The sequence below is a fragment of the Caretta caretta genome, chromosome 2 (genome assembly GCF_965140235.1).
Source record: "Caretta caretta isolate rCarCar2 chromosome 2, rCarCar1.hap1, whole genome shotgun sequence".
In the NCBI taxonomy this organism is placed as follows: domain Eukaryota; kingdom Metazoa; phylum Chordata; order Testudines; family Cheloniidae; genus Caretta; species Caretta caretta.
In genome coordinates, this window is record NC_134207.1 from 259,691,706 (window position 1) to 259,717,388 (window position 25,683).

A 25,683-nucleotide genomic window follows, 5' to 3' on the forward strand; every position below is an offset into this window, starting at 1 on the left:
CAATCCCTAAGAACCCCAACACTCTGTGTGACTGGATCCCCCCTGCGTGCAGTCTGGGACTGTGGTGGGCCCACTGTGCACCCCTGATTCTCTCCCACGCTTGCCCCTGCTTGCCCCTCCTTGCCAGGAGCCAATCAAAAAAAAGAAGCAACAAGCTACAACAAGCGACAAGCCAAAAACTAGCCAACAAGCAATTCACAAGCCAATTAAGCCAAAAACAAGCCCAATTTCTGCATTTTTTTTACGGGTTTAGCATGTCTGATTTAGATCTATAATTTAGACATATAATGACAAGGGGGAAGTGCTCTGTGGGATCTGGGCACCTTTGACAGGTTAAAAAGTACAACAGAGAGACCCCAGCAGTCTCCTAAAACCTGGAGGTGACCACTGATATCAGATCAAGCTACGTCTGACACGGCCCCATCACTGACACCCACAAATGCTGGCCCTTATCATGGGCATTTCCACCTCTTCAATAACCTGTTTAAAAACGGATCTTCTAGCATCCCTGGAAGGTCAGCAGGTCCAAGAGTTCATTATGTTTATTTAGGGATCTCCCATGACTGGGGTGTTGCTAAATGGACTCAATTAGGTTTTCCCACAATGCCGAGCGCTCTGGCAGGACTCATTCCTTCTTGGTGCCCAAGGAGAAGTTCCTCCTCATCCATCCTGTAGGCCTAAGCTTTCCTGCGATCTTAACTGCAGTTTTCCAATAGCCTACAGGGGAACAGCTCTTCCCGGGACTCAGGTAGGTCTGCAATGCAACTGGAGGATATAACTGCAGCACTTGCAGACATACCCAAGCTAACTTATCCTAGCTATCTCCCATACTGATAGCAGTAAAGCCACAGCAACACACATTCCAGCATCGGCTAAGCCACGTGAGTAATTACCCAGGGTCCCAGGCAGATCTGGACGGCCTACATGGCCACAGCTTCACCGCTATTGGGTCTCATGCTTGCTAAATTAAAGCTAGCTCAGGTAAGTTGGCAAGAGCTGCCCCCCCCCCCCCACGACTGTAGTGCATATCCTCAGGGTGCTCTGGGGGAGTTCTCCCTGCTTCTCCCACAAGGAGCAGCTCCTCGGAGGTCAGCGAGCACAAGACTGGAATTCCTTCCATATGTTTTTCTAAGTGCCCCCTTTCCCCATTGTAGCCCTTGATTTGGATTCACCCTCTCCCTCAGCATCCCTTTTGCCCATCTTTCGTGGCAAAGGCAGCATGGCCTATTAATTAGAGCAGAGGACAAAAATCAGGACTACTACTCAACGCCAGTGTTCTGAGCCACTTTCACACCACATGACATTTACACCACAGTTGAAGTCACCAATACATTTGGCTTTAGGAGATTGACTTTACCTGCACTCTAAGTGACACCTAGGGGCCAAGCAGAGAAATTGCAGGTGTATATTCACCTTGAATATACTTGTCTTTAATGGGGCTCCCTTTTCTGATACATTAGAGGCGGTGGCTGGAACACACGCACTGTCAACCAATGGTTGTCAGCTGATTTCACTTGGCAGGCCATTTCTTAGGAGAGAAATTGTGTCATGGCTAGCTCCCCTCTTCATCCCAATTCCAAAGCTCCCCCCAGGTAAGTGCTGGATTACATGAAATAGTAGGGGAGGCTAAGAAAGGAAATAAATGTCACGCTCGACCTTCCCTAAAGCTCATTCATCTCAATGGGAGATTTGGGATCAGGCGTGTAACGTACTGGGTGCAGCTACTTGGTAATATCCACTCATTTTGTTCTAGGTAGGTTCTTATACTGCCCTAATCACTGTAGTATCAGCAGCTTTCACTAGTGCATAAGGGGTGTGACTACACTGTGATAAAAACCCTGCAGCATGAAGCATCCAAGCTCAGGTCAGCTGACTCAGGCTTGCAGGGCTTGGGCTGCGAGGCTAAAAATAGCCATGTAGAAGTTTGGGATCAGGCTGGAGCCTGGGCTCTGGGACCCTCGCTCCTCGCAGGGTCTCAGAGCCTGGGCTCCAGACCAAGAACGAACGTCCACGCTGCAATTTTATAGGCCCACAGCCCAAGCTAGCAGACCTGGGCCAGCCGCAGCCATGCCACGGGTCTTTTATTGCAGCATAGACATGCTCTAAGCAAGGTGACTAGTGTTGTCACATGGGGTTCATTCTCTCATTGTCTCCTCAGTGAGAGTTGTGCGTGTATTGTTTGGTTTTGCTTTGATAGGGGTTTGGTTTGGATCCTCCTCCCACACTCCTTTTGTATCTGTGCTGCTCATTTCCTATCCCTCTGAGTAGGGATTTACCTTAATACCAGATTAGACATCAGCACAGAATTGCCCTCAGTGCTCCACTTCCCCAATTTCTTGGCTGCTTTGCAGTTTGATTCTAGGTGTTTGCTGCTCCTCCAGGATCAATCAAAAAGTGAAGCACCGTTCTCTCTGCACCAAAGAAACACCCAACAAAGGAAGATATGGAGCAGCCATGCAGAGTGCAGGGATGGTTTCCTACACGCACTGAGTTGGTCCCAAAAGCCTCTGAAAACCAGAAGGGTGCCCTGGACTGGCTAGTGACAAACACTGCTGCTTGACGACTGACCGATATTTCACCAATGTGACACAGACATCTTCCCTGGGACTAGTGGGAAGTGATCCCTGAACAACCAGTTGAGAATCACTTCTCTAAAATATTTGGATGTCTGATTCAGAGCGGCCAAGGACAAGTCTCCCAGTGAGGTCAAGGAACCAGTTTCTCAGCTGGTATCCATCAGTATTACGCCATGGAAGTTGATCCTGATTTACATCAGTCATAGCTCAAGTCCAATGAGAGTTTTGCCTGAATCCTAACTACAGGATCAGGCCCAGATTTTGGAACATTTGCCGAGTCTGCACATCATCAACAAAAACCTAATCATGCATGATCTGGATTAGCGCACGGAAAGCCTCCTAATAACCCAAACACAAAACCACGCCAATTAGCATTTGATTAGCTGGAGAAAATTCTGAAAAAATGGTTGAAACCCATTATTAATAATCTCCTTAGTGTACTGCATGCGATTAATTGCAGTTTTATACTCAGTGGGGAGATTACACATTTCAAAGGGTGACGACTGAACAAGGGTGAAAAATTGGTTGTTTTCATTCACTTTTTAAATGTAGCTTCCAACATGCACTTTCCAAATTGCAGCACCATCAGGACAATCTCTTAGCAAAAATTATGTGTAAGAAAGAAAGAAAGAAAGAAAGAAAGAAAGAAAAGCTTTGGGGAAAAAATGACACCCAACGTTTGTGCATGAATTCAAACACATAGCCTCAGACCATCACAGCCAGGGTACAACCTGATCTAAAACTATCCAGGGGTGGTGACCAAAGGGAATATCCATGTGATAGGTCAAGCCCTCAGCTGTGCGTAGCTCCACTGAAGTCAAGCCAACTGACACCAGCGGAGGGTCTCTTCTCAGATCTTAACCCATAAATCTCATCTGCCTAAGAATCTATATCCCCTTTCTCTATATCTTTGTTTACTGACCTCTTCTCTGCCTCATTCTCTTCTCTATTTCTCACCCATCTCCTTTATTATCCCCCATTCTCTCACTTAACTTTAAGGTACCCAAATTTACTCCCCAAACTGCAGTAATGGCCAGGGGCACTGGAACAATTTGTATAGTGGGGAGCTGAGAGCCATTGAACCAAACTGTAATCCCTGCCTATAATGGAAGCCACTTCAAGCCCGGGGTGCGGCAGCACCCCCAGGGCCGCTAGTTCCAGCACCTGCGGGTAATGATTTTGTTGGGCTGAATCCTGGTTGCTGTAGGGCTGATGCGTGGCAGGAGGCCCTTCCTCCATCCCTAATACAACCCTTTAGCTAAGCACAGGGTAATCTTATCCTTCCAGTACAAGGAGTGCATTCTGTAGGGTTGTTGGAAGTCAACTTTTCTTATTGCACTTCTGTTCATTTTCCTGTCCTCAAATCCAATGAGAAACACTCATGGGATGGCCAGAAGCATGACAAGAATGACAGAGGGACAGGGGGACAGTGTTGGGTCTCTGTAGAAATGTTTTATGTCCAGTGGATGCATTGACTTTGCAGAGTAAAGAGAGGACAAACGTTATCTCTAGCTCTCTCTTGGCAAGGCCCTACTATTCAAAATATACTTTAAACAGATAAAAAGACTCTGATATATTGTCCTTCTGATTTAATTTCAGGTTGGCTTTCAGGCATGGATGGAAGCTCTTGCCTTCCCCCTCTCCCTCCAACCTACACATCTTCTGTATCTCTGCATTGCACCCAACTGTATTTAAAAGGCACCCGACTAACCCGAATTGGTCAAGCTGCATTGATGGGTATTTCATTTCTCTCCTTGACACAGAGTGAGGCTACCAGAACATAAGGTGCAAAATCTCTTATTATGGTGCTCAATTTTCAAAGAAAACTCTCCATTAACCAATGGAAGAATCTCTTACAAAAGGAGACCAGGCAAAATTACACTAGGAATAGAAGGACTCATAGTAGCTACTTCTGGGCTAAAGGGAGACCGAGGGAGCATAAGTAGAAATACCAGGACAGCATTCAGGGCAGCCACTTATAAAATGTACAGTTCTGTAATTACCTGAACAGGTACTGTGCTATAAAGCATGAACATGGCTCTAATACTGATGATTTCCTAGAATGACTCCTGTTTTTATGCACTTAATTACAACCTACATTACAGAAACATTTTCAGCAATTCCTTATTCAAAAGAAAAGCAGCAATGATTTGTTCCCATTCAATGTGCAGTTGCTTAACTGATGAAAATGATCCTGGTGAGTCTCTTTGGCCCAGTTAAACAATACATTTCCTGCACTTTCCTTTATAAAGGTGAAGAAAAGAGCCCTTAATCCCCGCCCCCCGCCCCATAAACACACACACAAAAGATTATTTATCTATGGTCAAGGCAAAGGTGAAGAAACAAAGCACTGTGGGAAATTCTCTATGGAACATGAAATAGGTGATGCCTTTAATGGCTGAACTAATTTCTGATAAGAAACCAACAGCCATCTGCAAACACCTTGTTTTGTGGGTGTGCAATACAGACAAGTTCTCCTGAGTCCCTTGAAGGGCTGGTTTGATTTGAGCTGTGAGACAATGGAAAACAATTGTACGTGCTAAGACCCCAATTATCTATGCTAACTCAAGTCTTCTGTATTTTCTCCCAAAATACTCCTCAAGCCTTCTGGAGGCTTAGACATCCCATGTACCATTTTGATACACAACCACATTTGTTGGCTCCTACTATATCTCCTAATGCAGCTACTTAAGCAGAGATGCCCACTAAGCTTAGTGCAGCTACAGAAAGTCCCCCATTTACAGCGCCTTGGGCACTCTCGCACGGCCTGCAAATGAGAACGGTCATGGAGAAGGTTTCCAGGAGGTGGAAACCTGGTGAAGTGAAACCATGAATCAGCTTCCGAGTATGGTACAGAGCAGTCATCAGACCATAATGACTCTAGGGCTATGCCTGCCCTTACGGAGGTGAGCAAAGTACACGTAGTACGTGTGTAGCTACACGCTGCAGTGAACGACTCTGGCAGGGGAGAGGCGGTGGGTGTTAGAAGAGCAGTGTAGACGTGGGAGGCACTGCTTGGGTGTGTAGAGAGCCTATGCATACCCTGGGGGTTGTGTAAGGCACTCTACTCGCCTAAGCTGCCTCACTGTCTATAATGCTATTTATTTATACCCATGTGTAGTGGGGCGGTCACCCTGCTCCAGCTCAGAAGGGGTTAAAAGCCAACCCTTGGAGAAGGCCAGGGCTGTGAGCTAAGGGCTAGGCTGATGGGGAAGGCAGCCACAGCTGGGGCCACGCACCGATCAGGCCACAGCAGGCCCTATAAAAGGGCTGTGAGCCAGAAGCTCAGGCAGAGTCTCTCTAGCTGTAGAGAGAGAAGGACCTGGCTGCCTGGGAGAAAAGGGTACCTGGAGTGGAGCAGGGCTGGGGGAAGGCCAGAGGAGCTGGGGAGCTCCAGCCTGGAAAACCTGCAGGCCTTGCTAAAGGCTGAGAAAGGTACTGGGGCTGCAGAGGTGTAGCCTGGGAATAGGCAGAGGCAGCTGGTCCAACCCCCTTGCCCGTGATGCGTGTCTGCCCCAGTGAGCGGGGCCTAGATGGTGACTGGCAGTAGCCACTGAGGCAAGGAGGGGATAGGGGGTTGGGGGTTCCCCTGGGAAGGGAGACCCAGAGTGTGGGGGCACTGCCATGGGGCAGCACCCCAAGGTAAAGGGGGCACTGGGGTCTGGGAGGGCCTGCAGAGGGCACTCAGGGCTGGAAAGAGCTAATTCCTGAGACGACCAGCAGGAGGTGCCGTGCCGGTGAGTCTCGCCGTGCTACACCGTGCTAGCTAGCCGTGCAGTGTCTGTACTCTACGAGCCACTTCTAGTGTGGATGTACCTTTAGAAAGACGGACCTTTAAACAGATGTCTTGATGCAACCCAGAGCTTTGCCAGTGCATCCCAACTACCCTGCACTCCTTGCTTTGCCAGTGCACCCAGCCACCCTCAACCCCACTGCATCTCCTCAATGTCTTGGAGGAAAAAATAAAATATATAAATGGTTCTTGGGAAAGGAGGGGTAATTAGGAGGTAGGGAGTAGGGGAATATGATAAAGAGAGGTTTGGGCTGCAGTGAGAAGAGGGGGGCTATAGGGAGGCAGATAAAAGGGGGAAGAGTGGTAGAGAAGAAGAGAGAGGTTGGAGGCTCAGGAGATGGAGCCTTGGGGGTTAGAAGGAGTGGAGGGGTGGGACAGTGGCAGGGGGACTAGGGAAAGATAGAGGCAGGGATATCTGTCAGTCCCACATTCTCCCTTCTTGTGTATGCACCCAGCTCTGGGGGCCTCTTGCTCCTCTAGGGGGTTCTGGGCCCCCCTCCCTGCCCCTCTCATGTGGTTGTGATTTTACTAAGAATTTCGACATAGTCCCACATGACATTCCCATCAGCAAACTAGAGAAATGTCTTCTAGATGAAATTACTAGAAGGGTGCACAACTGGTTGGAAGACCGTTCTCAAAGAGTAGTTTTCAATGGCTCACTCTCAAAGTGGGAGGGTGTGTGTAGTGGGGTCCCACAGAGGTCAGTCCTGGGTCTGGTAGCATTCAATATTTCCATTAATGACTGGAAAGTATACTTATAAAATTTTGAGATGACACCAAACTGCGGGGTAAGGGGTTGCTAGCTCTTTGGAGGGTTAGAAGTCAAAATGACTTTGACAAACTGGAGAATTGGTCTGAAATCAGCAAGATGGAATGCAATAAAGACAAGTGCAACGTACTTCCCTTAGGAAGGAAAAATCAAATGCACAACTACCCAATGGGGACTAACGGGCTAGGTGTTAGTACTGCTGAAAAGGATCTGGGGGTTACAGTAGTTCACCAATCGAATGAGTCAGCAATGGGGTGCAGCTGTGAAAAAAGCGAATATCTTTCTGGGGTGCATTAACAGGAGTGTCATATGTAAGACACAGGAGGTAACTGTCCCGCTCTACTCAGCACTAGTGAGGCCTCAGCTTGAGAGCTGTGTCCAATTCTGGGCACCACAGTTAGGCAAGATGTGGGCAAACTGGAAAGAGTCCAGAGGAGAGCTACAAAAATGATCAAAGGTTTAGAAAATCTGACCTAGGAGGAAAGATTTTAAAATGGGCATGTTTAGTTGAGAAAAGAAGATTGGGGGGGGGGGAGACTTGAAAACAGCCTTGAGATATGTTAAGGACTCTTATAAAGAGGAAGGTGATCAGTTGTTCTCCATGTCCACTGAAGGTAGGACAGGAAGTGATGGGCTTTATCTGCAGCAAGAGAGATTTTAGGTTAGATATCAGGAAAAACTTTCCAACTATCAGGATAGTCAAGCTCTGGAATAGATTGTGGAATCCCTGACATGGGAGATTTTTAAGAATAGGTTGGACAAACACCTGTCAGGGATGGTCTAGGTTTACTTGGTCCTGCCTCAGTGCTGGAGGATGGACTAGAGATGATCCCTTGAGGTTCCTTCCAGCTCTACATTTCTGTGATCTGGGATAAGGGGGGCCATACCCATCTGGGGATGTGTGAGCCCATTTCACTGCCCCCATGTGAATACCAAGATCTGGGGCTCCAGGTCCATCTACAGGGGTTGGAAACCTCTCCCCTTGCTCCTCTCATTTGAGCCAGGTTTGGGGGCAGTTGCCCCTTTGGGAGGGTCTGAGGCCTCCTTCCTGCCCATCCACCCCCCATGTGAATCAGGATCTTGGGACGTTTTGCCCTTCTAAATGGGGAGTTGAGAATGGGTATACTTTTTCATGTCATAGGCTCTAAAGTGCTCAGGACAGGGATAGGAACCCCCATTGAGATGGACAGAGCTTTTATTTCAGGTTGCATACATCTCCATGGGGGTGTTCTCATTCAGCTGAGAATATCCACTGAGATGAATGGGCCACTGTTTCCCTTTCAGAGCTTCCTGTGCTGAGGAGGGATGTGCAGAGGAGCACGAGAGGGTTTCTGTGCAGCCACTCTCTGGTTACCTAGGCAGTTTGAGGGAATATGTGGATGCCTTGACCCCACTGCTATTTCTAGTCTGAACCTTTGTATACCTGTGCAATGTTCCTGGCTACACATTGTCTGTTTTAATAGCATGTGTTTTTATGTTATGGGGAGGTTTACCCTGAACACAGCAGAATAGTCAGCAGCTGATCTAACCAGAACTTTTATTATATTGGATGGGGATGCGCCTAAGGCAGAGGACTTGTGGGGTGGGCAGCACGGGGAGAGCAGTTGTGGAGGGGTGAGGCAATGAGGTCAGATGGTAGACAAGTCTTGGACGGGTTGTTTGAGGAAAATCTGTATTTTCCTGGCTCTGGGGAGGGAGGGGAGTGTGTAGCAAGTGGCTACGGATCAATGTGGTGTTTCCAAAGACACCCGGTGCAGAGGTTTGGATTTCAAGCCCAGGCACCTTGACGGCTGCGGGAAAAGGAATACATGCAATGCCAGGCTAGCTGTGCATTCTGGGCTATTCCTGGATCACACGGTTGCAGAACTTAGCAGGAGAGCACAGAGTACCCCTGGCATAGGGATGACTCACTACAGGTTGATTTGGCTTAGTATGCAAATTGCAGGTCAAGATACCTACAACTGCCTAAACAACTCTTAACACCACATCTTTCCTGTTTAAATTTCCTAGTTTTTTTTTTTTAATGACAACCCCCACCTCTATTAGTTCAGAGTTAAGGTTGCTTGGTGGCATGTCGTCTCCTTGCAGGAACTAAGCTGAGCGAAACTCAATGTCTGAAAACTAGGAGATGTACAGGCCAGGTCACCCACACAAGCTGAACTGTCCTTGTTCAGCAATGCGCCCATATGTCCCCTTCCCCCACACATCCATTTACAGCCCATTCACTCTCCCTTACAGGATTCCACATGAAAGGACAGACCAGGTGTATGCTCACCATTAGCCACATCCTTAGAAATAATACAATAGACGGACAATTTAAGAACCACTTCACAACCTCTTACAGCCCCCTCATGCTTCTTCAGAGGATACCATCTCAGACTTACGCCTTCATGTCACCATCATTAAGGCATTCAGATCCTGCCATGTTCCACCTCACTGCCAATAGCATCCAAATAGAAGTCCTATGCCCTGCTACTGACAGAACCTCCCGATTCTCCATAGAAATGAGGCATGCTGCGTTCTGAAAGCAAACAGCATTGCTTCCCTTTCCCCCCCACCACACAGTTTGGAGGGTGGAAAACGTACATCTCCAATCACAGCTCTGTCACACACCTCACACTAATCCACACATCTCCCACACACCCTCTACCGATCAGAGCTAACTACTGCCTCCACTATTCAGTATAGCTACACCTAGCACCGACCACAGTCACTTTACCTGGCATTTATGTTGATAATAAATCCAACTCATATCCCAGCTTGCTACTGACAGTACTCCCTTAGTATCCTGCAAGGGGATGACATGTCATCAAGCTAGCTTAACTCCACATTAACATAGCTTTTTTGCCATTGAATATATATATACATACACACACACACGTATATAAATCGGTAGGGTTTTTATTTTAATTTTGGTGGGGAGGGGAGGTTTTATTTCTTTGTAAATTTGATGGCAGCTCAGTATATGAAAAGCAAATTAGCAATGGAATTTCCAGAACCCTGATCACAGAATTCACTCTTATTTGTACTTATTGGTGAGTCAGACTCAAGGATGAGTAGAACTGTGTTTGTTAACATGTCTTTGCTTCATGAAATACGTAGGGGAAAAAAGAATTTGCCACCATAATGGAGCACACAGGATAAAGAGAGCAAACCTGGACCTGCTGTTTTATTATCCCATCTGAAAGTTAGCAATGCCACTTGATAGCTCTCAGAAAAAAAAAATTACAGGGTAGCTTACAGGAGAAGATTTTAGTTACAATCACAAGCTGCTCTCTCTGTATCGTAGCTGAATGGAAATGTCTGTGTACTGACACTTGGTAGTTTTCATCTTCTTGTCTGTAGTGCCTTTTGGATCAATTCTGCTGGATCATTTGAGGGTTTCCATTGTTACTGCATCTGCCTGCCTGAGTGCATGGGTTTTTGTAATAGGCACAGCTGGAGTTGAGGCATTAGGGTTCAGGAATATGGATTATATATTGGAGTTCCCAATGTTTCCTGCATGATCTTTCTTTTGGTGGCAACTAGGGGGTTAAATTCACCTCTGGGGTAACTCCATTAAGACCGGTTTGGCTCAGAGGATCAGATGCTGAGCTGGTGTTAAGTCAAACTCCACTGAAGTCAACGGTGCTTCACTGATTTGAGCCAGCTGAGGATCTCGCCCACTGTGTTTAGAAGACCAAGATCCACTACTTCATCATTTGATTCCCAAGACTTTACAGAGATTAAATATGCAACACACAAATATGTAATGGCTTCTAAAGGGTAACTGCCCTCAAACCAATAACCAAGTATCTTCCTTCTTCATGTCAACAGGATAACAGCTAAGACAAACATTTGACGTAGCGAATTTTGCAGTAGGAGCATTTTTGTCTATAATCCAAGGAACCAGATAAGAGAACAGCACCAACACTTACTGGGGAATGACATCAAACTATTTCTTATCTCTAGCTCTTGGTTCTATTTAAAATCGATCATAGTGTTGTGCCGCAAGCAGAAAAGAATGGAATTAAGCGTTTTAGGGTAGAAATAACTTGCATTGACACGAGAGATCTCCAAATCAATCCTTCACTCTATGGTGGGGTTATCTGCCCTTATTCGTCAGATTGAGTTACTGTTATATTCAGTTGACTGTGTTTATTTTACTATTTGCATAATGTACACAATCTGCAGCAGAACCCAGTCTGGAAGTAAAGGGCGTCCTAGTAAATTTTAATAAACTATCTAAGTGAGACATCTCAAGTAGAAGTAGCCCAAGTGTGGGAAGCGGAGGAGTCTCCAGGAATATCAGATGTGCCCTGACTGTTTTCATTGACATCTCTTTCAAACTACAGAAGTAATTGCATCTCTGCATTAAAATCTTAACTGTAGCAGACTGGTTAACAATTAACAGTTTCCTGCTGAAATATATTTAGGAAAGTCTGCAAGCTGGTTATTAAGCATTTGACTTTACAAGCTGTCTTGAACCCAGACCTCATCCTGCAAACTGTCTTTGTTCACGTGAGCAAGGAGTTGAAGGATTGGGTGCATAGCTAAATACACAGAAGAGTCTAATTTCTCTAGACATCTGCTACAAGCTGTCATTGATGCTGAACCCTAAATAGGCATTATTGAAAAGTGGTGCAAACATACCCCAACTATACTATACACATGTATAAATGTTTCTAATTTAGACACAAGTTTGAAAGGGGAAAAATCATGATCCATTTCACATGACTATTGCAACTAGATTTTTCCCATGCAGTCTCTGAATATTTGTGAGCACCTTATCCTGGCAACAGCATGTAGCAAATGCGGGGCAGTAATAACTGTGCCATAGATCTTAGAGCAGGGTATTTAGGGAAAGTTTACTGTGAACACAAGGTAAATAATCACCACCCAGGGACATTAGTCAGAAAAGACTGACCTTCCAATTAAATTAAGAAATATTGAAAACACAAGTTATGAAGAGTATCCGCATGGAAAAAAAAATTTTAGGTCTTTTTGTTTGGGGCACAGGAACTCCACTTAACCTCTCTCCCGGTTGTCTTTAAGGATGCAACTAGTTAATAACCATAGCATGCTGTTTCCATCAAGCCCTTTGGGAAGTATAAAAACTCAGAAAAATCAATGAAACCAACTTCCTATACACACAGGGAAAATGGAAGCTTAATATTTCCTGTTCTTTTATGTACACTTACACGGAAGGCACATTGGCAGCTTTTAGGGCCAGATTCCTAATACCCCCACTCTTGCTGAATTGTGCCTGGCTCCTTGAATAGTTCCATTGATGTCAATGGTACTTGCTTGTGAAGTAAAAGAGTATTCATTCTCAGGAAGGATGGCAGGATCTGGCCCCTGGAAGGGCATAGCACATTTCACCACAAAGAGCACAGCTTGCAGAAGGTTAATCCTGCAGCCCTTACCTAGGTGAACCTACTGCTGACTTCACTGGGTGGCTTGCCAAAAGAAGGGTTGCAAAATGAGGATCCTGCATGGATTTTCAGGAGTTCTCAAAGGGGAGATGCTGGATGCTGCTCCCTTTTGCAAATCTGGCCATTAACCCATAAAAAGGAGGGGGGGAATCCACTTCCAACAAGTTTAAAATCAAGCTCTAAGAGAGACCCAAGGTTCCCTGAGACCCTCCCTCTTCAGATTTACTGACAGATCCAAGTGAATTTGGACCCTAAGAAAATACTAAAGCCTTATTAACATGAATGAATTCCCCACAAGGACAAGGGCACAGTGAAACTTCCAGGGATGCAGAAAGACACATTAACAATGTTCTGAAAAAGGATGCTAACCAAAGTACCCCACATACATGGAGCTAGCATTCAGGGCACTTAATCATCCAAAAGCTCCTAAACGGATTGATCAATGTTGACCAGAATGAGGGGAAATGAATGCCTGAATCTACACCCTGAAAACAAACCCCTGTCAGACATGTGCCTATTATTATTAAACTATTGTTTAGTTATGAAAATATTTATAGCCAGCTGCAAACAATTTGTACAATACACGTAAGACTGCACTTTACCGTGCTGGTAAATTTGATCTGTCTAATGACATCCTAGGACAGGCTCACCTGAGTTCCTGATGCAACCGGCCTTAAAGCACTGCATCCGTTCCTGACTAATAAGCAAACTGCCCGTGAAGTTAAGTAGATTCGGCACCTCAGCCTATGCTGTCAGAACAGGACTTCAGGGCGTTCCAGTCCATTCTAATCCCTGTTCAGACACACACTGTTCCCTCCAGAGGGCTGGTTGTTCCAAAGCACATCACCAATTTATTAATTAAGACTGAGGACGAGCAAGCCAGAGAGATAATTACTTTAATTGAAATGTGCACAAACCAGGATCACACTTTTAAATACCTAAGAAATTCAGTGGGCATGTTTAAATGTCCTTGTCTCCTTAAAAGACATGGAGTGTTTTCGTCTCCACATCTGCCTGAAGAAACATATGCAAGTGTTTAAAAGGCCAAGTTTATGTTAAAATCGGTATCACTCAAGACAGGAATTTGTATGCATCACTCAGAATGTGCAGGATATGTCAATTCCCAGCCAAACACTTAAGAAACTGCTTTTTATGAGGATGCATTCAGGGCCTTCATAAGAGCGCTTTTCTCAGCGCAAGCTGCAGACAGAGAAGAGGGGAGTTTGTACTTACGGGTGGTGTTGTATTTGATCCCGTTGAAAAACTCCGGGCAGGGTCTCTCCACCAGTTCCCCAGCAGTGGTCTGGGGCCAGCAGGTCCCTATCTGATCGGTGGTGGCATTGCAATATGGACCTTCACATTAAAAAAGAGAAATGAAAGAGAAGCGATTGAGAAAGCCCCGAAGCAACCCGTTCACATCACAAAGCAAAGTATGACTCTAAGAAGCTTAACCCCAGGCTTTTCCAAGCCCTGTTATAGGCTAACACATCCTACCATCAAAGCCAAGGAAGGGAACAGGGGAACTCCTGAAAAAAGTATCCTGCAAAGCATCTAGGAGGCTGCAGTTGGCATCAAATTCGTTGATGATGATCTGAAATATGGTCGCATCCATGATTCGCCCCCTGGGGCTGTGGGATCTGAACTCCCTTTTCAATCTTTCCCTCCCTTTCTTTTCTCTTTCAAGAGAAATCAAAATCTGAACACTTTGCAAGCTCCTGTGTGTGCCTTGCACAGAAGGGTGGGCTGCAATCCGATGTCTGGCTCTGCAGCTAAATCCTCCAAGCGCTTCTGCTTTAAACAGCAACTCAGTAACCAATAGAATCCAAGCAAGTGCGGAGTAAAGGACAGACCTCTCTCAGCTAGCCCCCCTCGCTTGGCAGCTTTCCAGTTCCTGCTGGCATTGTCAGCCTCGCCATTCTGCTTCTCCCCCCCTTCTCTCCACACACCCAGGTTTATCATCAGCTGTTACTGGCTTGATGATTACCCCTTAGCAAGAACATTTAATGTGCATTAAATCAGCAATGAAATCTCAAAGGAAAGTGACACAGTGAAATTAACCTCTCGTCCATCTGCAAGTGAAGCAATTTCTGCCTTTCCTGTGTGGATGGGTGATGGATGGTATGGACAGAAGCATGGGGATGGGTCGGGGAGAGATATCTACTCAAGGTCTGGGCGCTTTGGAAAAGTGACAAGAATTGGGGGTGTGGGTAGAGGAGGGGGACTTTGGAGGAGAACCGTGAGGACGGGAGGTACTGGAGCAGGGGGTTGGACTAGATGACCTCCTGAGGTCCCTTCCAGCCCTGATAGTCTATAAAGCAAAGGGGATGCATAGATCCACAGGCCAGAAGGGACCACTGTGACCATCTAGTCTGACCTCCTGTACAACACAGGCTGGAGAACTGCCCCAAAATAATTCCTAGAGCAGATTTGGTGAAAAACATCCCATCTTGATTTTAAAATGGTCAGTGAAGGAGAATCCACTACAATTCATGGTACATTGTTCCAATGGTTAAATAGCCTCATTGTTAAAAATCCACACCTTATTTCCCGTCTGAATTTGCCTAGCGTGGATCCAGCCATTGGATTGTGTTAAACCTGTCTCTGCTAGACTGAAGAGCCCATTATTTAAATATTTGTTCTCCATGTAGGTAATTATAGACTGCGATCAAGTCACCCCTTCACCTGCTGTTGGTTAAACTAAAGAGATTATGCTCTTTGAGTCAGTCACTATAAGGCACGTTTTCTAATCCTTTAATCAATCTTGTGGCTCTTCTCTGAACTCTCTGCAATGTATCAACATCCTTCTTTAATTGTGGGCACCAGACACAGTATTCCTTCCTCGCTCTGCTATGTTCTGCTTCCCCACCTTGACTGCTCCAACTCCATGCACAAGCGAAGCAGCCAAGTGCAGGAGGAATATGACCATCATCCATGCATTTGTATGTTTCAAAAGAGCTTTCAAGACCAAACCTTAGTGGACACTCCTAAGTTGAACTGGGCAGGAGATGGCTTTCCCAGTCTACAAAACTTGCAGATTTCACACTACTTCCCATTCCACATCCAGCAAAAGCCAAGCTCTTTGGAATTTTTTTGTGAAACCCAGGGAATGGTTACCAGTCCCAGAATAGTCAGTAGCCTGGTGGTTAGGGCACTCATGTGGGATGTAAGTGACTTGGGTTTAAATTGCTGCTCCAAATCTGGCAGAGCAATGAGCTGAAGCTGGGTATCCCACATCCCAGGGGAATGCCCTAACCACCAGCTTGTTGGCTATTCTTCTCGGACGAATCTCTTTCATATCCTCGAACTGCAAAACCTTTCCGATAAGAGTTTAATCAAAACCAGACCTTTCCCGCAAAAGGTTTCTGCAAATTGACATTTTCCAAAGAAAGAAAAAAAACTTTTCCATCTGCATACTCCCAACTTGCAGGGTGCAGTACTCCTGGGTCCTCAAAAGTGATCTGAAGGCAGACTGAAGAATGTTGTAAGTGAGAACACTTAACTGAGGCTCTGCACTATTTAACCCTCAAGCTGAACATCACTGATCTGTAGTTAGTGTTTTTTAGGCCATGCACCCTCAGAGGAGTGTGTGTGTGTGTATGCTTTTAGTTTGTGAGAGGAAAGCTTCTCTTTGTTTGCAGCAGTGTAGTCTAGGAGATTGCTAAATCTGGGATTTATGAGACGTGGATTCCTTTTGTGCTTCTGCCACAGACCTGCTGTGTGACCTTGGGCAATTCACTGTATCGGTGCCTCTGTTTCCTAGCCCACCTGTCTTGTCTGTTTAGATTGCAAACTCCAGAACCTAGTTGGGATCTCTAGGCACTACTGACTACAAATAAAAGTAGTAATAAAGAAGCAGGAAAAGAAACGGTGAATTAATTAACCGCAAGTAAATATGGGTGAAAAAGGGTAACACTGATGCTTCTGAAAGCACGTTAGCATCATCATTCGGAAATCTGAAATAAGCTCTAAATTGGTTTCTTATCTAAAAAACTGCTCTCGGATACCATCCCCATATAAGACAGGACATATGTTTGCCTCTTCTGGGTCTATCTAATCTTGATCATTTCATGACTGGAAAAAGGCTAATGTAGTGCCAATCTTTAAAAAAGGGAAGAAGGAGGATCCTGGGAACTACAGGCCAGTGAGCCTCACTTCAGTCCCTGGAAAAATCATGGAGCAGGTCCTCAAAGAATCAATCCTGAAGCACTTGCATGAGAGGAAAGTGATCAGGAACAGCCAGCATGGATTCACCAAGGGAAGGTCATGCCTGACTAATCTAATCGCCTTCTATGATGAGATTACTGGTTCTGTGGATGAAGGGAAAGCAGTGGATGTATTGTTTCTTGACTTTAGCAAAGCTTTTGACACGGTCTCCCACAGTATTCTTGTCAGCAAGTTAAGGAAGTATGGGCTGGATGAATGCACTACAAGGTGGGTAGAAAGCTGGCTAGATTGTCGGGCTCAACGGGTAGTGATCAATGGCTCCATGTCTAGTTGGCAGCCGGTATCAAGTGGTGTGCCCCAAGGGTCGGTCCTGGGGCCGGTTTTGTTCAATATCTTCATAAATGATCTGGAGGATGGTGTGGATTGCACTCTCAGCAAATTTGCGGATGATACTAAACTGGGAGGAGTGGTAGATACGCTGGAGGGGAGGGATAGGATACAGAGGGACCTAGACAAATTGGAGGATTGGGCCAAAAGAAATCTGATGAGGTTCAATAAGGATAAGTGCAGGGTCCTGCACTTAGGACGGAAGAACCCAATGCACAGCTACAGACTAGGGACCGAATGGCTAGGCAGCAGTTCTGCGGAAAAGGACCTAGGGGTGACAGTGGACGAGAAGCTGGATATGAGTCAGCAGTGTGCCCTTGTTGCCAAGAAGGCCAATGGCATTTTGGGATGTATAAGTAGGGGCATAGCGAGCAGATCGAGGGACGTGATCGTTCCCCTCTATTCGACATTGGTGAGGCCTCATCTGGAGTACTGTGTCCAGTTTTGGGCCCCACACTTCAAGAAGGATGTGGATAAATTGGAGAGAGTCCAGCGAAGGGCAACAAAAATGATTAGGGGTCTGGAACATATGAGTTATGAGGAGAGGCTGAGGGAGCTGGGATTGTTTAGCCTGCAGAAGAGAAGAATGAGGGGGGATTTGATAGCTGTTTTCAACTACCTGAAAGGGGGTTCCAAAGAGGATGGCTCTAGACTGTTCTCAATGGTATCAGATGACAGAACGAGGAGTAATGGTCTCAAGTTACAGTGGGGGAGGTTTAGATTGGATATTAGGAAAAACTTTTTCACTATGAGGGTGGTGAAACACTGGAATGCGTTACCTAGGGAGGTGGTAGAATCTCCTTCCTTAGAGGTTTTTAAGGTCAGGCTTGACAAAGCCCTGGCTGGGATGATTTAACTGGGAATTGGTCCTGCTTTGAGCAGGGGGTTGGACTAGATGACCTTCTGGGGTCCCTTCCAACCCTTATATTCTATGATTCTATGATTCTATGATTCTGACTCCCTCATCACCAGGATGTTGCTATAAAAGAATGTACAAAAAATATAATCAAATGCTGGCATCAACCAAGGTATTTAAATATCTGCACCAATTTAAAGGGAGCAAGAGAAGCTGCTGATACAGCACATTCTGTGGTGCACCTGATGCCCTCAAAAAGGTTATTCAGATCTCACTAGTTGCCAGGGGACAGCATCCTGCCCTCAGAATGGCCGATCAGCCAATGCAAGTTTGTACTGGTTATCAGACCACAGCCAGAAAATACTTTGTATACTTAAGGTGGATGCCCTGTGTGTATATAATGGTTTAGGAAAATGAAACATGAGTTGGAAGATAAAAATTAAGAAATATCCAGATACTCATCACAGTTCACAGCTTCCTGAATAGGAGGTACACATGTAGAATTTCACAGTGCATATCCCCCAAAAATTCTAATTCCACCCCCACACCACAGCCCAGCAACAGCCTATAGACCAGAAACCTTTTTACCTGCTCTCATCACTACGTGCATTTCCACAGTAGGAACACAAGCCATAGGACTGGAATATGAACTACAATATTGTGGAACCTCCCCTCCCCACCCCACCCCTGACCTCCTATAGTCTATAAACTCTGAGCAGCTTCAATTCATGCACCCATTATTAGACAGACATGCCAACCTCTTGTCTTCAAAGACTCCGCTCTCTCCAACTACCCACCCTGGCCGAGAAACCACAAGTCTCATACATTATTTTCTATATAAAGTCAAGAAACAACTCCTTTGCCATCCTACTATTTAGCACTCTTCCCTACCCTACCTCACTATTAAGTAAAGCCCAATTCATCCCTCCTATCTAACCTCTTATCTAGACGGCACATATGATTGTACCTTCCCTATTCCCCTTCCCAATGTAAGTCAACGAATCGACCTTCCACATACAGCCTAGGCTACAGACCAGCATGTACACCAGTCATCAAAACAGACGAGCATGTTATCCTTCTTTAGTAAATTAAATATGTACTATATTTTCACGTGTTCTCAATGGATTTCCAAACCAGTATAATCATATCCCTGTTAGATAGTTGATGGGCAGCTGTTCAAGCTTGATTTTGGAAGTGCAATGTGAGACTGAATTGCAGGTATATTTGGATCTTTTACCTATCTTTGCTTGATTGTTCTCTTTCGTACATTTAAATACTTGGATTCCTTTAAATATAACAAGGGAGATTTTTAAAGGCACCATGGGAACCTAAAACCCCAACTTCTCCTTTGTGGCTTTTAAAGTTTCCCTCAGCATTTGTTGATGTCCTTTGGAGCTCACAGGGCCTGATCCTGATGTCAGCACTACTCCTCACCTGAGTAAGGATTGCAGGATCAGACCCTTAATAAAAACTATTACTTTACTGACTTGCCTCTAGACCCAATAAATGTGGTGGTTGCATCACAGTGATGATTTCAGGACTGGTCCTATTGCTCTGAGCTCAAACTCAAGGGCAACCTGATGCTAGCTGGTGAAGGACTTGCCCCTAAGCTTTGTCTTCAGACAAGCCAACAGTGATACAAAGCGCTAGAAGACAAAAAATTCCTAGACTTGAAGGCAAATGGGGCATGCTCAGATGGCACCTTGCAATACACTCAGATACCACAGTGATTGGCACCATCAATGAACCTTGAAAAGTCATACACCCACACATCTAGAAGAGAAGCATTCCCGATGATGCTAACTTAGGGCCACATTTTGATACTCTTACTCACACTGAACAGCACCATACTCCAAGAGTATGCCCTTGGAAATAAACAATTAAAGTGCTACTCATTTTATCAGAATCTGGTCCTTACATTCATTCACAGAAGCTACATAGGGTCCAGATTTGTGAGTTTTGTTCTAGACAGATGGATATTAAATGTAGATAAATACAGAGCTCTGTTTCAGCTGATAGGGTCATTTTTAAACAGAAGACAATTTCCTTATTAGTAGAAATGAAATATGACTGTAGCGAGCAAGACACCAAAAAAACCAATATGCAGATTTACAGTGATGAATCTGCAACTTCATTGAAGTTGGAAATATTTACTGCAAGTGTAAAAAGATCCTAACAGCATAAATAATATATGGCTCCAAACTACATGCTGATATATTTCATCCAGAACATTAATGCAGTTGTCATTCTCTACAGCTATAAAAGCTGTACAAGTGAATCATGAGGCATGAGGAAAATGATGAGGCATTACAAGAGGATTAGAAGAACACACTTAAAAAAAAAAAAAAGGCAGCCTAAGCACATTTGTGAGCTGTCAAGATTTTTTTTAAAAGGTGATTTGAATCACCGAACACAGGAAGAGACCACAGTGACCCTCATTTCAACAGATTATTTATTCATACCGGGCCAACAGCAAGGTAGGTGCTTCACAGACAAATACAAAAACAAGGGGTCAGGTAGTGGAAGTACACTTATTTACACCAGTTGTGGATCTACCACAAAAGGTTAAAATGTAAACAATGTACAGACACAAAGAAGCAGCGGATGGGTGGTCCCAGAGCAAGTAAATGAGCCCCGATGACTGTCAAGCGCTTTGTAAGTTCCACTATTTTTTTTTTTTAGCACACTGGAGTGTTGTTGGATAAAAAGCTCAGGATCAGACTGTCTTGCTCCGTGTACAGTTTAAGTGCAAATATGGCTTTGTCACCGAGTTGCACAACACCCAACGTAACATGCACACAGGAACTGTGTACACACTGCAGCTTGTTGCACAAGGAAACTGAGTCAACTGCGTTTCTGTTGTCTACACTACCCTACAACTTGTTTGTATCAATGCATTCTGGCCAGCTATGCCATGTGGCATTCTGTCCCCTTCTGGGGCACTGAGGACACAGGTGCACCCAGCAGGACGTGAGGCAAGGTACTCCAGAACGCCTTAGCGCTCAGAAACCTGGGAGGAAAAAAGGAGCTAACAAAATCGTAGGAACATAGGAATTGCCAGGCTGGAGCAGATCCATGGTCCATTTTAGTCCAGTATTTTGCCTCCAGCAGATGCTTCAGAGGAAGGCACAAGAATCCTGCAGTCCACTGGTTACACAGGCAGTTAGGGCATCCTGACTACACACATCATGATCAGGCCGACAATCCTGTAGCAAAGGGCAAGGCACTTAGCTGCTATGAATACTAAGAAATAACAATACTGCGTGTGGACAAAAACCAGGCCACTCCCTGGTTACAAACTCAGAAGTAATAGGGTGCACAATGCTTCCCAAAACCTATTATCCCAACCAGCTCAACTCCTCATTCATAAATCTAAAAGCCAGAAAAGACCAGTCTGACCTCTAATTGCCTAAAGAAGTTCATAGACTGCATTACAGGTGGGTGTTCCACAATAGGGCTGGGACACATTGGCAGAGCATTTGCGGGAACCTTGCCCTGCTACTACCCAGGCTGTTCTTTGCCTAGTGGCTTTTGGTCTCATTATACTAAAATCTGAACACGACACAAGCACTAAAATTCTCTTTTTTAAGAAAAATCCCCATTTATAACATAATATTAACAGCTCAATAGGCAGACTATTTAGCGCAAGCCATGCATTAGCCAACATGCAGAATTAAAATGGACACTAGCTGGTGGCTAAGCAAAGAGCAGAGTGGTAGTGTGTAAGGATGAGGAGTTCTGTTCTGGGTTTGCCTGCATGACTTTGGGTCTCAGACTCAGTTATTAAGGTCAGAAGGGACTATTACGATCATCTAGTCTGACCTCCTGCACAATGCAGGCCACAGAATCTCACCCTCCCACTCCTGCAATAAACCTCTCACCTATGTCTGAGCTATTGAAGTCCTCAAATCATGGTTTAAAGACTTCAAGGTGCAGAGACTCCTCCAGCAAGTGACCCGTTCCCCAGGCTACAGAGGAAGTTGAAAACCCCCCAGGGCCTCTTCCAATCTGCCCTGGAGGAAAATTCTTTCCCGACCCCAAATGTGGTGATCAGCTGAACCCTGAGCAGGTGGGCAAGATTCACCAGCCAGATACCCAGGAAAGAATTCTCTGTAGAAACTCAGATCCCACCCCATCTAACATCCCATCAGGCCTATTTACCATGAATAGTTAAAGATCAATTAATTGCCAAAATCATGTTATCCCACCATACCATCTCCTCCATAAACTTATCGAGTTTAATCTTGAAGCCAGATAGGTCTTTTGCCGCCACTGCTTCCCTTGGAAGACTGTTCCAGAACTTCACTCCTCTGATGGGTCAGTTCATAGCAGGTTTTATCCAATGGCCCTGAAACAGTGCTGTCCTTATTTAGCCTTTGTCTACTTGCAATAACAGAGTTCAAAAAAGAACTAGATAAGTTCATGGAGGACAGGTCCATCAATGGCTAATAGGGCAGGATGGTGTCCCTAGCCTCTGTTTGCCAGAAGCTGGGAATGGGCGACAGAGGATGGATCACTTGGTGATCACCTGTTCTGTTCATTCCCTCTGGGGCACCTGGCACTGGCCACTGTCAGAAGACAGGACACAGGGCTGGATGGACCTTTGGTCTGAGCCAGTATGGCCGTTCTTATGTGTTCAGCCTTTGTTCAGCTGCAGGCATGGCCAGCACTGGACAATTTCTGATGTGTAAACAACCCTGAATCTGGCTGTGCTACAGTTTCCTCATCTATGAAATGGAGCTCCTCAGATTTAACAGCCTCACACGGGGTATGATGAGGTTTGTTTAGTTGACATGTATAGACCTTATAAATTGCAAATTATTATTATACCATACTTCAGCTTCACTGTAACATAGCACTTCCCTATTATGGTATCATGATTTGTATGATAGCAATGCCTAAAAGACCCAACCAACACTGGGCCCTATTCCATAGGGCACTGTATAAACACGTAGTGAGATATTGTAAACTCTTTGGGGCAGAGACTATCTAAATAGAGAGAGGCTAGGAGGGGAAAACAGACACAGAGATTTGCCCAAAAATCACCCAGCAATTCAGTGGCAGAGCTGGGAAGAGATCTTAGGTGTCCCAAGTCCCAGTCCAATATCCTATCCACTGACCCAAATCATCTTCCAACCCCCTGTCTGACAGAGCCATCTTACAGTGAATTCCATGTGAGCTGAAAACTAAAGATGTACCAACCTTGAACCTGTCGTGTAATGCAGCTATTTAAACTAAACAGATTGACCACTACGTTGAAAAAGCCCCATTGAGCTAGGAATGTTAAGATACCAGCAACGTATCATTATGTGCTTAGTGATTTTGCTTCGTAAGTTTCATATAATTGAATGTTAAAAAATCAACACGTAAGGAGAATGCCAGAGAACAGTCAGATCTATTTCTCTGCTGATAACCAGCTGCTTATTATGAGAACTCTGTGGCAGTTAGCACAGGAAACTCCTGGAAATTAAACAGAAAATATCAGCAATCGTGCCAACTTCTGGAAATGTGCTAGAAGTTCTCAAGTATATCTCCTCCACAATCGGGAAGGAAAACTAATAGGACCATGTACAATCATGTCAGGCTTGAGGGAAGCCGGATTCCTGAAAGGTGTACTTTGCATACATAACATTTTATGGTGTCTTCCTGCCAGAGCTCACTAACGCTGGGAACTTTTAAAGGAACACCTCAGAGCTCAAGGAAGTAGCACTAGCTGGTAAGTCAGTAGGTGCCACTTTCCCTCTGTCAGTACTAACCTATAAGGCCCTTACAGCTGTGCTGGGGCATTACACTGCCATCAGCGGATCTGCTGGGGATGGGTCTTACAGGTGCCATCCAGGATACAAGAGGTCAGGACCAGTTATTAAAGATGTGATGACACTTTTTGTAAAGCTAGAGGTGTGAATACTGGTGTCCAAATTCCAATTTAGCTGATCCCATCCTCTATGTCTTAATTCCTTCCCCCCGGCCCCAAGAGTTTTCAACTTGATAGAAAGCACTGTATTCTCCATTCGCTGCCCTACTCTGTTATAGTGCTGCAGTTCACTGGACGATAAAGTGACTCTCATATCATGTGTATGTCAGTCTACAAAGGACTCTGAGGTAACAGGCTCTAGGCAGAAGTCTGATCATCACACAGGCCTGCCAACATTCTACCTACAGAACTGGAGTTGGAGATTATGGCTGTGTGTACATATTAGAAACCAACCAAGGATTCATCCCCGATGCGACCATTCACCAGCTGAGGAGATGAGGCCATTCACCAGCTGGCATAGCTCATGAACCAGTGCCTTGGCCAGTTCCTCCCAATGATGGAAGAATTTGGAGAATTTAGTTTTGCTGCTCACCTCAGGAGGATGTTCTCTCAGAGAAGGGAGAATCTGAACCTGAGCAATTAGCAGAAGGGTGATAAAGCCTTTACAGGGAACACCAGGGTTTCAAAATTCCAGGCCATTTACAGTACTGCTAATCCCAAGCATTCAAAAATGTCAGGCCTCAAAAAATATTTTTAAGATAAAAAGATGCTAGATTTTCTTTGCTTTCTGTGCATTTAGGGCACACTTGGGTCCTGTTTGCAAGCTTCTCAGTAACCGTGAGGGCTAGATGTTTGCTTTTTTTCCAAAAATGAACGCAGTCAGTCTCATGAGATCTCTTGACTCCATCAGCTGGGGATTTAAGAAAAACATTAAATATGGCAAAAGTCATGATAAAAACAACAAGCGTTTGCACCAAATCAAGCACTGATGCCATCTAATGTCTTCCAAAGCAGCAGCAACAACAAATAACAGGCCACTCTAAAATATCGTTATGAGCCAAAGTTAAAATTTATCTTTTATCGAGATGGCTTAACGATATCTGGAGTGGGGATGAATTGCATTGAAAGCCAAGAGATCCTGCCTATCTCTCTGAGTGCTGTCTACTACTAATTGTTATGATGATGTTTCCTCAAACATGCACACACATGCTCACTCAAGCATACACAGATATACAGAGGCGCTCAGCAGATTCTGAATGAACTAGCTGGTATGATCTCATTTGCTTTCCATAGGCCGCATATCAGAGAAAACACTATAAATCTTTAATTACCTAAAGGGCACAGCTTAAAAATCTTATGTTGTAAACAAACATTGCTTTACTTATGTTTCTAGTAACACCTTAAATTATTAAAAGTGAAAATAATAAAGAAATCCACTCATCACAATTTATATCTTTTGTTTACAGTTTGCATTTCTCTCAGGCTGGACAATCAAAACTAATAAGTACCTTTCCCTTTTATTTAGAGTCAGTTTCACTTTCAGGTAAATCTTAGATGCCAATTGAGCAAAGAATTTATAGACACCTGCTTAATTTTAGGCATGTACTTCATTCCTTCCAGTGACTTCAAGGTTAAGTAAGCGATTCAGAGCGTTGGTGAATGGATATGTACTGCTGAATTGGGGCCTTTGTGCTGCAGTGTGTGGGCTGAAAATGCATGCATATTTACTTGAAAATGACGACTTTCGTTGGATATTTGATTTTTTTAGATTTGATCTTGCAATAAGCTTTAAAGAAGCTTGTTATTCCAAAATGTGTAGTTTGGCCAAATGTAAGTTGACCGTGTCAATTTAATTAACACATAACTTTTGTTGTTTAATGTGTCTCCCATTTCGTTTCTGTAACTCAAGACACATTAGGAATGACTTCAGTGCTAGCTTTCTGTTTAGTGCTTAGACATGAAGGGCCAG

General features: G+C 44.8%; 1 protein-coding gene across 3 annotated transcripts in view; it reads right to left on the bottom strand.

Annotated features, from left to right (window-relative positions):
* The window catches only part of CRHR2 (corticotropin releasing hormone receptor 2), a 248,542-nt gene that overhangs the window by 159,498 nt on the left and 63,361 nt on the right, over nucleotides 1-25,683 (bottom strand). The window contains exons 1-2 of one of the 3 annotated variants that reach the window (XM_048837461.2): nucleotides 14,047-14,310; nucleotides 13,786-13,905 (exon numbers count right to left, since the gene is read on the bottom strand). The exons of 1 other annotated variant lie outside the window; for it this stretch is intronic. In XM_048837461.2, the coding sequence (XP_048693418.1) occupies nucleotides 13,786-13,905; nucleotides 14,047-14,164 (238 nt within the window). In that variant the 5' untranslated portion in view covers nucleotides 14,165-14,310. Of the gene's footprint in view, nucleotides 1-13,785; nucleotides 13,906-14,046; nucleotides 14,311-25,683 lie in introns of those variants that run through there. One more of the 3 variants, XM_048837460.2, reaches the window with a different exon arrangement.